Source organism: Zymoseptoria tritici, chromosome 7 (assembly GCF_000219625.1).
Source record: "Zymoseptoria tritici IPO323 chromosome 7, whole genome shotgun sequence".
In the NCBI taxonomy this organism is placed as follows: domain Eukaryota; kingdom Fungi; phylum Ascomycota; class Dothideomycetes; order Mycosphaerellales; family Mycosphaerellaceae; genus Zymoseptoria; species Zymoseptoria tritici.
In genome coordinates, this window is record NC_018212.1 from 851,042 (window position 1) to 865,787 (window position 14,746).

At 55.4% G+C, this 14,746-nt stretch overlaps 6 protein-coding genes across 6 annotated transcripts; 1 reads left to right on the forward strand and 5 right to left on the reverse strand.

The window, feature by feature from the left end:
* Positions 1 to 21: 21 nt before the first annotated feature.
* MYCGRDRAFT_94399 (uncharacterized protein) lies at positions 22 to 2,071 on the reverse strand (the record flags this gene model as incomplete). The annotated part of the gene is made up of 4 exons (XM_003851152.1): positions 22 to 92; positions 171 to 1,710; positions 1,774 to 1,895; positions 2,026 to 2,071. 4 exons carry the CDS (start codon positions 2,069 to 2,071, stop codon positions 22 to 24), a joined length of 1,779 nt encoding a protein of 592 aa, XP_003851200.1.
* A 1,607-nt stretch (positions 2,072 to 3,678) lies between these two features.
* MYCGRDRAFT_110147 (uncharacterized protein) lies at positions 3,679 to 7,590 on the reverse strand (the record flags this gene model as incomplete). Its single annotated transcript, XM_003851151.1, has 2 exons — positions 3,679 to 5,166; positions 5,681 to 7,590. 2 exons carry the CDS (start codon positions 7,294 to 7,296, stop codon positions 3,738 to 3,740), a joined length of 3,045 nt encoding a protein of 1,014 aa, XP_003851199.1.
* A 473-nt stretch (positions 7,591 to 8,063) lies between these two features.
* On the reverse strand, positions 8,064 to 8,792 carry MYCGRDRAFT_94401 (uncharacterized protein; the record flags this gene model as incomplete). Its single annotated transcript, XM_003851150.1, has 1 exon — positions 8,064 to 8,792. One exon carries the CDS (start codon positions 8,790 to 8,792, stop codon positions 8,064 to 8,066), a length of 729 nt encoding a protein of 242 aa, XP_003851198.1.
* Positions 8,793 to 11,041: 2,249 nt separating this feature from the next.
* MYCGRDRAFT_30914 (uncharacterized protein) lies at positions 11,042 to 11,432 on the reverse strand (the record flags this gene model as incomplete). Its single annotated transcript, XM_003851149.1, has 2 exons — positions 11,042 to 11,146; positions 11,205 to 11,432. Coding segments are annotated over 2 exons (333 nt in total), but the record flags the coding sequence as incomplete, so codon positions are not given.
* Positions 11,433 to 11,676: 244 nt separating this feature from the next.
* MYCGRDRAFT_110148 (uncharacterized protein) lies at positions 11,677 to 12,947 on the forward strand (the record flags this gene model as incomplete). The annotated part of the gene is made up of 1 exon (XM_003850617.1): positions 11,677 to 12,947. One exon carries the CDS (start codon positions 11,704 to 11,706, stop codon positions 12,808 to 12,810), a length of 1,107 nt encoding a protein of 368 aa, XP_003850665.1.
* A 152-nt stretch (positions 12,948 to 13,099) lies between these two features.
* On the reverse strand, positions 13,100 to 14,500 carry MYCGRDRAFT_45149 (uncharacterized protein; the record flags this gene model as incomplete). The annotated part of the gene is made up of 3 exons (XM_003851148.1): positions 13,100 to 13,660; positions 13,724 to 14,133; positions 14,227 to 14,500. The coding sequence occupies 3 exons, from the start codon at positions 14,498 to 14,500 to the stop codon at positions 13,100 to 13,102; spliced, it is 1,245 nt and encodes a 414-aa protein (XP_003851196.1).
* Positions 14,501 to 14,746: the final 246 nt, after the last annotated feature.

The following is a 14,746-nucleotide window of genomic DNA, read 5'->3' on the forward strand; positions in this document are numbered from 1 at the left end:
GGAGGACGCTCTCTCCGTCCATCACTTCAGTCCAAAAATCTCAATGAGATCATGCCGTGCGAAGAACGAGCGGTTCTTCTTGCCAAACACATCTGTAAGATCAAAGTCGTCAGCAAAAAATTCACTCCGCCCTTTTCACTCCCCTTGAGGATCAGGATCGAAATACTCACACATGAAAATCGTCGACAAACAAATCAGAGCCTGCACGATCCCCACCGGCCAGAAAACCCTCCAAATCCCCTGCCGTAACCATCCCAACCCACTAAATGTCAGTCCAAAGGAGAAGATATTCTTGAACACCAACAGACACGTAAACCCTTCAATCGCGAGATCCCGATGCGCGTCGACGATGTAAAGTGCCGACGCCACTGCTCCAATCACCATGCCCATGACTTCCAGCGCGAAAAAGAACGCCGGCCAGAACCAGCCGTATTTGACTGTATTGTCCGCCGTCCAGCCGAACATGAAGAGTCCTATACATCCGAAGATCAACTGTGGGATGACGAGAACCATTCGGAATTCGGGTTCGTAGATTCCGTTGTTTAATCGGGTGAGGTACTTGGCGGACCAGTCGGAGAGCAGGCCGGAGAGGATGAAGCCGAGGATGGCACCGATGAAGGCCCCCGTGTACATGTAACCCGTCTGGACTTCGTTGAAGAAGAGCGGCGCGCCGATCATGATAGCAGCGAGCACGATTCCGATGAAGACGGTCCAGCCGATCATGGCGCCTTGGATGAGGCAGGCCCAAAAGAAGGAGGGGTGGAAGAAAAGGGGAAAGGGACGGAGGAGGAGTTTGAAGAAGGATTCGTTCGTTTTGCGGCCGGAGAAGGGGTGGATGTTGCGGCGGGTGATGAAGTGGAAGGTCGTGACGGGGACGTGGATGTTGTTTCCTTGAGCTTCGATGTTGGGAGTCTTGTCGTTTTGCGTCTCTGGCGTTCCGGTCGCGGAGAGGTCGTTGTTATCAATCGAGTTGGAGGTGGATTGCTGGCCGCCGTTCTTCTCCGGAGCGTAGGTGTCTCTCAACTCATGGCTCGAGTCCGAACGGTTGTGCTTGTTCCCCACGCGATCCCACGCCGTGTCCGTTTCGAGGCCCGAGTCGCGGACGTACGCCGTCTCCGGGCAGAAGAGGATGACCAGGGGTAATGCCACCGCCATGAAGATGGCGATGAAGTAAAATGACCACTGCCAGCCCATCATCTCGCTCATTTTCCCCACAATCACAGGTGTTAGAAATGCACTCCCAAACAGCGAAAAGTTCGTCAACGCCATGCGCTTGCCCCGCTCATGCACAAAGTACAGATCTCCCACGCTGACATTCACCAACGCCTCAAACGGCGCCAGTCCCACCCCCTGCAACGCTCTGGCCGCCATCAGACTGTTGTAATTCCGATTCGCAGATCCACCCCACGCGGAGGAGAAGATGATGGTGACACATCCCAAGATGTAGAGGTGGCGTTTTCCCCAGACGCGAGCGGAGGCGACGAAGAAGAAACCCGCGAGGCCGACGCCCATGAGGTGGTAGCCGGTGAGTAAGGCGACATCGTCGATGGAGTAGTGATTTCGTTTGGCGCAGGGAGGGTTGTCACATTGGTTGAAGTAGAGGATGAGGGAGACGGAGTTGGCGGCGAGGAGCGGGGAGAGGGTGGCGGCGAGGACGGAGAGGAGGCAGAGGACGCCGGTGATGATGTCGCGGCGCCAGAGGGGCCAGTTCTGGATGATGTTGTATTAGCCCGATGTACTGCTGTTCCTGCTCTTGCGATTGCATGTCCATACCAAAGGATCATTAGGGTCGTCGCTCGGTTGCGGCACGAGAATGATGCCGTCCTTGGTGCGCTTGACATTGGGATTGCCACGGAGCTGGTTGGCTGGATCGAAGTCGTCGAGCGTGGCGGTACCTGTGAGGAGGAGAAAGTATGGTTAGCGACTGTACAACAACACTCGGTCCAGCCCAACGCAAAGTGTCGCAAATCGCCATCGCATTCCTCCCGCTCGTGCGCGTCAATCATGAGTGCTCAGTGTACTCACCTGGGACATGCCGCAGGACGGTGTCTTCCAGAACTCCAAGACCCATCGTGGCGGTGACGGCGAAGACCTCGTCGCACGGCGGGAAGTGTCGTCGACGGTGGAGGTGGAAATGATGTCGCAGAGGTAGCCAGGAAGAGAGGGGGGTCCCTTGGGTCTTGTGGTATTATCATGCGCCTTGACTCTTGCGAATTGTCCTTTGCCCTGACTGGGTTTAGTGCCACCCGGCGATCACCGGCTGCAAAGAGAGCAGGTTGACCAGGGTCTGCGGGATTGATCCACGCGTTCCACTCTTTTCAAGTGATCCACCTCCACCAAAACTTCCGCCTTTTCAATATATTGGGGGAAAGCCTCTTCTTTGTCCATTCGATATGAAATATTCGCCACTATCCACGCTACTTCGCAGCACAATAGACACCGTGGCAGCATCTCGATGACGGGGAGGCTTTCACGGAGTCGAGTCGTCGAGTCCCATCCAAATCAATGACGACAACCTCCCTCCCAATAGTAATCCCCGTCAATAGCAAGCACCACTTGAATCCCAGTCGCGACACGCCGAACGCATGCGCCCGGAACCCGGCGGCCAACACAGCCCGTACAGGGAATATGCCAGTTGCACGACCCCGCCACGTTGAACGAATCATCGCGGAAGGCCGTCGAGATCGAGGATTGGCTGAACCGCTTGCTCAATAATGCATCATGCTCAAGTACGACACAATCGTCACAACAGCACTTTAATGAACAGCTGTTTTCCACCACTTTATCTGAATGACCTTATCGATCGTCTCGAGAAGTACTCAGCCCCAGAGTTCTGGGGACGACTCGCGGCTATTCGTTCATGTTCGTTTTGGGACACATTGCCCAAGCCACGGCTGAGATGTACGACGGCCGAGATCTACGACGACTGAGATCTATAACGACTGCGATGTACGACGGCTGAGATCTACAACGGCTGCAATGTACGACGCCTAAGATATACGCCGACTGCGATGCACGACAGCCGAGAAGTATAATGCATCATCGAGAGCATTTGGTAGGTAAGGTAATCCAAGAAATCAGTCAATCATCAGGAAGTACCTCACCACCGAGGCCCCTATTCTTCCGGAGACTGCGCGCATGTGATCGTAATGCACACTGTGCGTGTGTGTATAGCCAGGAGCTCCCGCGGTCAACCTACACACTGGCACATCTGACCTGCTCCGACATATGTCTCCGCCGAGATCTCGCTGCAATGCGTCAAAGGCGCTTGGGCGTAGAACGTTCAAAACGAGACAGGTCGTTCCTTACAGATGAATCTCGTGCGTCTCTATATCTCGTTTGCATCAAAACTGCGCCTTCAGCCAATCCATATTCTCAATCAAGTCAGAGGATCTGAGCCATGAATCCTGTAGCTTCAAATCTAGGTATCGTCCATTTCACACAAACGTCTATCTCTCGAGCTCTGATTCCTCGAGGCGTTCCTGATTTCTCAAAGGCGTGGCACTTCTCTGCAATTCTGCTCTGTTCCCACTCAGCCGCTGACCCAACAATGATCGATCTTGCCAGCCATTCTGATCTCTGCCTCCGTCAACGCGGACGTGCAGTTTCGAGTTCCTCTAGCCCTTCCATTCTATAGTCTCGCCTTCCCATCCTTGGACCTCTGCTCCCTACGCGAAGAAAAATAAACCAGTCAGCCAGAAAGCACTCATACCTACCACCTCCGCAAACCATGTGACCTACTCATCCCCCCTCTCAATCAACCTCGGAATCTCCTCCGGCTTCCTCTTCCCCTCCAAAATCTCATAAACCGCCGTAAAAAGCGGATACTCCTTCTCACACCCTTGCGCCTTCAAAAAGCTATTCACCTCATACGCTGTACTCGTCCCCTGCAATTTCTGCCCATTCAACTCCCTCTCCTCCACCTCCCCAATAGCCACCCCCTCCACCACTGACATCTTCGCACAACGAAAATTCCTACCCCCGCTACAACTCGTAATCATATCCGCCACCCCACAACTCTCCTCGGTAAACGTCTCCGTCCGCACGGAACCCCCGAAAAATTGTTTGCCGAATTTCACCTGCTCCAGCATTCCGACCCGCATCACCGCCGCTTTAGCATTGTCGCCCCAACCGAGACCGTCGACGAAACCCGCGGCGAGAGCGACGATGTTTTTGAGTGCGCCGCCGAGAGACACGCCCGCGACGTCGTGCACGAGGCGGACGTGGAAGTAGGGGCGGTGGAAGAGCTTTTTGATGTTGCCGTGGGTGAGAGGGGGTAATTCCTTCGGCACGGGTGCGAGGGTCGCGCGTTGGCCATCGGGAATGGAGACGTCTGCTTTTCCACGGGAAGAAGGTGATGCAGAGCGGGAGTTGGCGCGGGAGTCCATCTCAGGTGGATCGTAGGCTACCGTCGTTTCGGAGAATTTCTCCAGCGCGACTTCGGTGGCAATGTTGGCTCCGGAGAGTGCGCCGCAGTAGATACCCAGCTTCGAACCTATGGATTCGGAGAAGAGTTCGCAGCCCGCGTCGGAGACGGAGACGCCTTTGATGCAGGAGATGCCGCGGGCGTAAGGGACGATTTTCCCTTGGAGGTCGGAGCATATGCGGGAGATGAATTGGTGGGGGAGGTTGAAGATCAATATCGTCGCATCCTTGACGGTGGAAGAGAGGTCCGGGTTGGCGATGATGTTTTTGGGAATGGCGATGTTGGGAAGGTATTTGATGTTTTCATGGAGGGTGTTGGTGAGATGTGTGAGTTTTTGGGGTTTCGTGGACAGCTCGGAGGAGGAGGAGTAGTGTTTGCTGTCTTTCGGGATCGAGACCTCCTCTTCAAACATCCACATCTGTATTTCTGGTTCGAAGAGATCGGGGTTCTCGACGACGCTTTCGGCGATGACTTTGGCGATTGTTGTGCCCCAGTTCCCTGAGCCGATTACGGCGACCTTGTGCTTTTTCGTGTGGGTTGCTTGGGAAGCCATATTGCGCGGTTGAGGAGGTATTGAGGAGAGGATGGTCGGTGTGGTGGTCGTGGGAGATGGGCGTGGTCGAGCTCCGTTGAGCGGTGGACGAGATGTGGTGTTGGTCCGTACGGAGCAGCTCGTGGAAGTTCGCTTGTTGGCGAGCTCGTTTCGATGCGGCTGTAGCGGTGACGACAAGCGAAGTCTGCTGTTGATGTTGTGTGACAGGGTATAGCTGCGAGAAGAGGAACGAGTCGAGGTATGGATCAGGGTGGTGGCAGAAACAGCAGCAGTACGCACCTCAATACACCGCTGGGAAGTGCAAGGCATGGGCATCTCGGTTGAAGCTGCAGGTGAGATCGGCGGCGTTTTTCGTAGGGCTGGGCTGGCACTGGACCCTGGATTTGACCGAGTCCGCGTGTGCCTGAGGGGACAAGAAGAGGAATCGATTGGAATGTTCATTCGTACCTCAAGATTCAATCTGAGCAGAAAGACCTGTACTTCATCTACTCTCATCTATGCTGATCGCGCTTGCTTCAAAAGCGGTCCACCGAGATCGCTCTCCCTCCACGACAGGGAGAAAAGCCACATCTGCCCATCGCTATGCATGACAACAAAAATTACCACATCCTTCACCTCTACCGTCCTCATGCTCTCTCATCCTCCTCTCTCCTCCGCCCGCTCACCGCTCTCCCTCACACTACTCCTCCTCCTCAACATACTCCACCATGACCGTCCCACCACTCAGACCCGCCTCCTTGACCGTCGAGTCCAGCATCTCAATCAAATTCTTCCCTCCACTGACCATCTCAAACTTCACTCCATCCTTGCCCTCCAACGGCGACGCCTTCAACCACTCGTAAATCCTCCTCACCGGATCGTCGAGATTGAATCGCCGCACCACACGTCCTCCACTGTGGCGGAATTGGATCCTCGCGGTCGTGGCGGGGTCGGTGGGTTCCTCATGCGGAGAAGTGGAGGAGATGAGGGAGAAAGGTGTGTCCTGCTTGGGAGGTTTCGAGGATGATGCGGAGGGCTCGTCGACGTCCATTGCTGAGTCGGCGGTTGCGGGAGCTTTGCCCTTCCCGTTGGACAAATCGTTGATGGACTTGGTCAGCGCGTCGGGGTCTTCATCTTTCGGTCCGGAAGTCGAGCCATTCGCCATGCTAGCTTGCAGGGCCAACTCCAGCTGCTCCTCCTCGCTCATGCGCGTGACGTCCTTCTTTGCTTCTTTCCGCTTCGTCTGCACGGGATTCTTCTTCGTCATCTTAAGACTGTATCTATCAAGAAACTCGTGCAGGTCCATCAGGAAGTCAGCGGGTTTCGGACCAGGTGAGCCAGACCATGTCTTGACCTGCTCTCCTGTCCGCGGATCGACGATTGCAATGTGTGGGTACGCATCCTCCGAGTCGCGCATGTTGCTGAAGTAGTAGTTGACGTACTCCTGTCCGCGCGGGTCGTCTTTGTTGTATTGTAGAAAGATGAAGTGTTCCTTGATGGTGTCACGGATGGACTGATTCTTCCAGATGTCGCGGTTGAGGACCTGGCAGTCGAAGATGGAGGGATCTTGGACGTTAACGATGATCCATTTCTCGTTCTCTTTGCCATCATCGCGTGCGGCGGAGAAGGGTTGTTGGGAGATGAGGTCGAAGGGAGGGCGGAAGAGTTCGGCGAGAAGATTGGCTTTCGATGTTTGATCTGATGCTCCACCTGTTGCGCGGGAGAGGACTTCATTGTGAACGGCAGGATTTGTAGGGTCGTCGTTTGCCCAGATCGAGCGGGACTCGCGCTGGTTGAATATGCCGGGTGCGGCGCGGCGTTGGTGGCGGTTCATGAGCTGCTGTGCAATGGCGGCATTCATCTCGTTTGGGTCTGTCCGCCAATCGCTGCTCCCTGGACCGATGAGAGTCTCTGTCCTCGCCGCCATGGGTGCGCGCACGCCGTCTTCGTCGTAACCCATGCCAGCTCCTCCTGCACTCCCACCACCTCTCGCACCGTACATCTCCTCTTGTAATCGCCGTGCCATCGCTTCATCGTCTTCTACTGAGTGTCCCGCCTGTGGTACCGCACGGCTTCCCGTCTCCTGCACATCGTCTTCTTCAAAATCGTCCATCTCATCGTCATCATCGTCGATGGTTATCGGTGCGTTGGAATTTGAGGTCTGTGGTGCGGGAGCGCGTGCTGGAGGTGCTGCTGCGGGTGCGGCACCGAGATCTGGACTGCTGTAGAACAGCTCCACTGCTTGCTCGACATTGCTCTCCGTCAGAGCGAGGAAGCGCTGGGCCTGCTCTGGCGTGGCGTCGGTGAAGGCGCAAAACGTCCCAATCTGCTCGTCCATCGTGGCGGTGGTGAGGGTTTGTGCAGATCGCAGGAGCAGTCGTAGGTATCAGTAGGCTGAATAAGGCTGTGCGATCCAGGAGAATTGCGGCGGCGAAGCTGTGGATCTTGAATGAAGCTCTCGTCAATGAGGTTGGTGGAGTGGTGGAGCGCGGGGCTGGTGATCGCCGTGTTGTTGCGGTGAAAATACCGGTGCAGTGCCGTTGTACCTTGATGTACAAGCAATGGTGTGATCAAGGCTGGACAGGATGCAAAGATCGAAGAGGGTGATGCGTGTCGTGAGAGAGAGAGTCAGGCGATGAAGGAGAGAAGAGCTTGATCGCATTCACGCGTGTCGGAGAAAAGTGACGAGGCACGTCATCTCTCTCTGCCTTGCGGGTGAAGCTCGGCATGAAGCTCCATTCAGCACAGATGGCATATATTTGCACGTGCAATACCGTTCTCTTCCGACGATAGATGGCGTTGAACACACGCTGAAGGCCTTTTCTCAACTTGACAGAGCATTTGAAGAAAGCACATGAAACCGAACACGCTACGACGCCGCTACACTCATCGATCCGAAGCACTACTCATTCGATCCGCTGCACGGGGTATCAAGAACCACGAAATCATGATGCACCTCTCTTCCAATCTGCCCACACAAAAGAGAAATGCTCAACGATCGCTACGACCTGTATCCAACCAAGATTCCCAAACTCCAACAAATGCAAAACATAGGAAACCAGCTCAAGTGCATAGCTCCTCCAGAATGCTCTCCAACCAAATCCCTCACATCACCATCTCGTCATCCCCACCATTCATCCTCTCCCAATCCGCATGACACCGCATCTGCTCGTACCTCCCATACTGATCCTGCATCGCTGTGGCCGCATATACCGGATCAACACTATGCTTCGATTGATCCGCATCATACCCGTTGACGATATACGGCTCCACCTCCGCCACTTCCTCGGAATGTTTCTGGAGCTGCTGAAACGCCTTCGCCTGCTCTCTCAGGTGCTCCTCGAACCTCATTTTCGCTTGCCTCTCCTCCGCTTCGATCGTGGTCTGCTCATACCGCGCTTGGTCAACTGCGTAGGAGGGTGGGGATATACGCCACAACTCCAGCAGCCTCAAGCGCTGCTCATAGTCCGCGTGGAGGAAGAGGTGTATTTGCGAGGGGAGGAGGGTTGCCGGGTCAATGGAGTGTTGGAGGAGAGTTTGGGCCATTGCTTCGGGCATGGTTTGCGTGTCTTGCATGGCTGGTGGGAATGGGGAGGCGTAGGGTGGAGGAGGGCTAGTTGACGGGGAGGAGTGGTTGGTGGGAGCGAGGTGAGTGGAATGCGTGTAGTGGGCGGAGATGTAGGTGATTGGAGTTTTCTCGTCGAAGGTTTGTTGAGGGAGGGACTCGATGATGACTTCTTGCTGGACAACGGCGGTCTGTTGGGGTGGTGCGAAGGAGACGTGCATGCTCTGCGCGAAGAGCGCGGCGAGTTCGTCTTGTTGGTGGGAATCCATGGTAACGTGGTTGCTTTGGTCGCTTGATTGTGCGCCGCAGGAAGTGGTGCCGCACTGTGGAGGAAGGTCAGTCGAAGGAGGTGAGAGGAAAGGTTTGTGGCTTCCTTACGTAGTTGCAGGTGTGTCGTTCAATCCAGACTGTGGACGTGGGATCGACGGTCGTGTTATAGTTGCAGGTTGAGCAGTTGTGGACCAGGAGTGGGCCGTACATAAGCACTCAAGAAGTCGCTCGGTGTCGTTGTAGATGTCTTCCAACACGTTGGAGACTGGTTTCCGAGAACGCGAGGTAGTAGATATGCACAAAGCGGAGCTCAAAGGCAGGCACGGCAGTGAATAGTGCAGTGCGAGTCTCTGTACTGCTGAGTCGCTGCTTTCTCGCAATGTAAGGCAGTAGTCTCCTTCCTTCGACTCGTCAAGCAAGATCCGTCAAGTGTAGAGTGCTGCAAAGAGCAGAGATGCTGTCTATTCGCGCCAGTGAGGTAAGTAGTAATCTCCAAATCGTCCTTTGTGCGTGCAGCTCGGGGGCGGGGTCAAATCTCAATAGGCGAGCGGAATGGGGATTTCTTTCTTTCTTTCTTGACGTTGGATTCGTAGGCGTATACTGTGGTAAGCTAACTATCTACTTCCAGCAGGGAGTCAGAAAAAGAATGAAAAGGATGTCGTGAAATGGAAGAAGGAGAGAGGCAGAGGGAGAAATATGAGTCCATCATGATGTGCATGTGATGAGTATGACGAAGAACTCCGCGCCAGCCCTGAAACGTGTTAGCTATTTTGGAGGAACGGAATGTCATTCGCTGGCGGGATGCTTGGGCGGAAAATAGATCATGGACAAAGGAGCCCGACTCCTTGTTCACGTGCTGCCCAACTTCGACTGATGTTCGTTATCGATAAGAAATATTGATTGTTGAGTGTTCAGTACAAGAGACCTTTGATCGATTCGATGGCCTGAGAAAATGTCCATCTCCGTGGAGAGCTTCACAAAAGCAATCACAACTCTCGACCGTACTTGGAAGTCCCTCGAGACATCAACAGAATGGGATGATGTAGCCGTAGCAAAGCAGGTATATCTCCCAACGGGCCACTGGTATCCCGACAGTGAAGCTCATGGACCAACAGCTACAAGTCGGCGCCGTACCCTTCCTCCGCATTCATCGACGCCTCAACCCACGATTTTCATCAACTCAGCACTCGCAAGAAGCAGCACCACAGTTCGATGAACCCATCCTCGAAGAACTCGATCCCGAGTCCCTTCTCTCACCCTCCACCGCATCAAGCCCCACGCAAGGACAACTCGTAACCTACGAGATCATCCATTCGCCAACCTACCTCGTGCCCGTGCTCTACCTCTACCTCGCACCCAGCAAACTCTCATCCCACTCACAGATTGCCCCACAGCCCGCGATGGAAGAGTTGTACGACCTACTCGTGCCGGCGGCTTATCGATCCCAGTTGGACAGTGTTGGTCCAATGGGCGCTCTGAGCAGAACGGAACACCCGCTCCGAGGATTCGTGTGTTGGTTTGTGCATCCTTGTTTGACGCAGGAGGCTATGACGGGAATGATGGGTAGCGACGAAAGCGAAAAGGAGGGCGAGTGGAAAGGTAGGGAGATGGAGTATTTGATGAAGTGGTTTGGCATCGTAGGAGGATCTGTGGGGTTGAGAGTGCCGGTTGAGGTTGCGAGGGCGATTGATAGTGGGATTGCGAATGAGGCGCTCAGTCGTGCCAGTCGAAGGACGGAGAACACTCAGATCCGTCCCTGATGTTATCGAAAGCCGCGCAGAGACGGCCTGCGTTGGTCTTGCTGCAAGTTTTTTTGCATGCAGCGCAGGAAGGCTCTAATAGCGTGAGGATGTGTTAGAAATTGGTGAGGCAAAAGCCGGACTTTTGGTCAAATACCTACACGCTCCACAATGTCCGGTGCAGGCTGCATGGATGCTGCCAATGCTCGCGTCTTCTCTCATCTTGAGCTCCCATGTGGTGTTGCCTTCGCATCTCATCCACCACCTCAATCATCCCCATCACTCATCTCCATCTCCTCGCCACTGTCCTCCTCCATAGCCGCATCCCCCTCCTCATCCTCGTCCTCTTCTCTCCGCCTCTTAATCCCCGCCGCCGGACTAGGCACATTCTCCGCGCCTCCATTCGTCGCTGTCGGCAATCCCGGCGGAGGTGGCAGTCCGCTCGGCGGAACAGGCAACGATCCAGGCGGTGGAGGTAGCGCACTAGTGTTCGAAGCAACTTTCTCCGCCGCGGTGGCTGCAGCACTCTCTTTCGCGGCCGCGAGTTTCGGATCGACAAATGTTCCCGTGAGCTTCGCAATCGTTTGGGAGCGGGACTTGGCGTATGCGATTCTCTGCGTATCATTAGCATCTACCATTCACCTCCATGCGCTCCTTGCAGAGCGAACTCACCATCTCTCGTCCAAAGAACTCCATATTATTCAGGTTTCGCATAGCCAGCTGCGCGCTATTGATATCGCGGAACAGAATATGTGCTTGTCCGCGCATCTTTGGAGTTTTCAGTGCGGTGATGTCGATTACGGGTCCGTAAGTTGAGAAGAGCATGTAGAGGTTTCGTTTGAGGTCGGATTTTTGGAGTTTTTCGGGCAGGTTTTGGATGTAAAGGGATTGGTTGGGAGTGAGGCGGGCTTCGGTGCCTGGTGCTGAGGCGTTTGCGGCCATGGTGGGTGTCGTTGTTGAGGCGGGAGGGAAAAGAGGTTTTTAGATGTACATGCGATCAAAAGTTGTCGCGCATTGGAACTTTGAAGCTTTCCAGCCAGCGCCAAGCATACAGCGATCGGCCCCACCTTACTACGTCGTCCCTCCTTCAAGTCCGCGTGTTCTGCATCTTCTTTTCCATTCACTCTTCCAAGACAGTAGAGACCTCACCCCTCCTGTCGACTTCTTCACCATGGCCTCCCCACAAGTCCACCACCTCTTCCACGCCCCCATCTCCGACCACTCCTTCTCCGCCGACCACTCCACCCTCGCCGTAACCCGCGACAACGCCGTGGAACTCTACGCCTCCACAGGCAGCGGCTTCAAACTCGCCGACGAACTCCGCGGCCACGACAAGACCGTCACGGGCGTAGATATTGCTCCCAACTCCGGCCGCATCGTAACCTGCTCTCAAGACCGCAATGCCTACGTCTGGGAACCTTCTGCGACTGGACAGTGGAAACCCACACTCGTCTTGTTGAGAATCAATCGTGCGGCGACATGTGTGAGATGGAGTCCAAGCGAGACCAAGTTCGCCGTGGGGAGTGGAGCTCGGATCATCGCCATCTGCTACTTTGAAGAGGAGAACGACTGGTGGGTTTCGAAACACCTCAAGAAGCCGCTCCGCAGCACCGTCACTTCGGTAGCATGGCATCCCAACTCTGTCCTCCTGGCCGCGGGATCCACAGACGGACACGCGAGAGTCCTGTCCTCGTTCATCAAGGGCAACGACGAGAGACCGGAGCCCTCGGCGTGGGGTGAGAGACTACCGTTCAACACCGTTTGTGGGGAGTACCTCAACTCCACCGCTGGGTGGGTGCATAGCGTAGCCTTCTCACCTTCAGGAAACGCACTGGCCTTTACGGCCCACGACAGCAGTATCACGGTCGTCTACCCCTCCGCTCCCGAACAGCCGCCTCAAGCTGTCATCAGCATCGCGACCCAGCTCCTGCCGTTCGCGGACATGCTCTGGATCAGCGAGTCGGAGATCGTGTGTGCAGGATATGACTGCGAGGTGTACAGATTCAGTGGGGATGTAGGCGGCTGGAAATTGACGGGTTCGTTGGAGAAGAGCAGTGCTGGAGCTGGTGGTCCGGCGAAAGAAGAGAGCGCGTTGAACATGTTCAGGTCGATGGATCTGAAGGGACGGAGCGGAGGGAATGTGGATGACACCAAGTTGAGGACGGTGCATCAGAATACTGTCAACAGTGTGCGGGCGTATGAAGGTGGTGGGAGTGGGCAGGTTACGAAGATTAGTACGGCGGGTGTGGATGGGCGGGTTGTTGTTTGGGGACTTTGAGGGCTCGGTGGGTGTCGAATGTCCGCTGATCAGAGACCCGGCAGTCGAGAACGCGCAAGAGCGCATGCGTCGAACCTCATACCAGCGCAAGCTGCCACAAAATGAAAGTCTGAAGCGAGATCTCGCCCTTTGAAGAGCCATCATTCATGTCATTCCTGATCGCAAAAGTGAACTAATTACTGCCGGATACATAAAATGCCGGATACATAAAATGCCCACCACATGTCCTCCACCAAACGAACAGAGAGACGCTGGAGTATCTCTCTCACATCTATCCATTCATCCACACTTATTCCCTCCCCCTCACCCTCCTCCCCCAATCATCCCCCACCCTCGCCGCATCCACAACCTCCATCTCCTTCCCCAGTCCCACCATCGCACTCCTTTCCCACCACCTCTGCTCTTTCCCTTGCCCGCCCTCGTCCTCGTCCGTTGTATCCGCCAACCCTCCATGTCCCCCATCCCCCACCACAAGCACAGTATGTCCCACCCAGCCCTTCAATTCACTTACAATCTCCCCCTCTTTGCCAGCGAGGACATCCGAAACATAGACGATTTGCGGCGCGAGATGGCGCAGCATGGAGATGTATCCCTGGGGAGTGGTGAAGGGCATGATCTGCGTCGGGTGCGTGACGAGGGAGAGAGCTTGGGTGTATAGCGCGTCGAAGTGGTCTGACGAGGGGGACCCCTCGGAGCCTGGTGTGAGAGCGGGGGTGGAGATGGCGGAGTAGGAGGAGTCGCCGAGGGTGGAGGGGAGGGACGGCAGGGACTTCAGGTTGGGGCTGTAGATTAGGATGAAGAGTTCGGTTGTTGAGGGGTCGTGGTGGGGTGGGAGGTGGGAGAGGATGGACTGTGAGGAGAGTGCAGTGTTAGTTATGTTGAAAGGGGTGGATGAGGGTATGGTATGACTTACAGCGTGTTCGGTGTAGAAATCCGCATCGTCCGCCTCCTCGCGAGGATCGAAGTCCGCGCTCAACACCACGGCGACAGTACGCTTCGCTTTCCCACTCTTGCCCGTCCGCTGTCGATCATCCGCCTCTTCACTCCACCGTTCATGGTCGCTGAATCCATCCCGTTCCTCCCTCCTCGCGTTCATCACCACTTCCTCCGCCCGATCGCCATGATTACTCTCCACCTCGATGATACTGCTCAACGCCGCTCCCGCCGCCGCACCCGCCGCAGCAACCTGTCGCGACGCAGTATCGAAGAATTGCTGCGGACTCGGTGTCCTCCTAATCACACCACTCATGCGACCCAGAAACGTCGCATCTGTGCGCTGCTGCTCTACGTTTCGCGATTGTTCTGTCGATGTCGAAGCTCCTCCTCCGTAGAATGTGCTCGCTGCTCCTCCAGCTCCATATCCTTCCGCTCCGACTGTCGCAGGTCCGCTTTGGGGTCGCTGATGGGGCAGTATACCCGTCGGCTCGGCCCCTGGAGGAGGACCGTATACACCTCCACCACTCGCGTTCGACGGTCGTTGCGGTTTGTCCTCGGGATATTCGTCCTCGTCAGATCGTTCCGACCATGCCCAAGCTGCTAGCCCGCCCACGGCGAGTGTTCCGATTGTGACGAGCGGCACCCAGTAGCCGAAGATGGAGTGGCCATGGCTTCCTCCAGCTGGAGGTGGTGGGGCCGGGATGTAGTTCGGTCGACGATTCCGGGTTGTGGTTGTTGTTTTGCGGTAAGGCATTTTATGTGTCCTTCTTCTTGTGTAGGGTGAGACGACGTTGGAGTCTACATTGGACGTTTGCGCGGGAGGGAGGTTTCAACGGTGGGTGTATTGGTGGTGGTCGGGACGTTTTGTTGACTTGCGCGGTGGCTGGTCGTCAGGGTGGAGGGTGGAGGTTGGAGAACGGAGCTTAATGCCGCCTCGGTCGAACCCTAAATGTGACCACACTTAACCCTACGAACGAAGTAACCCTAAGCATGGATATAC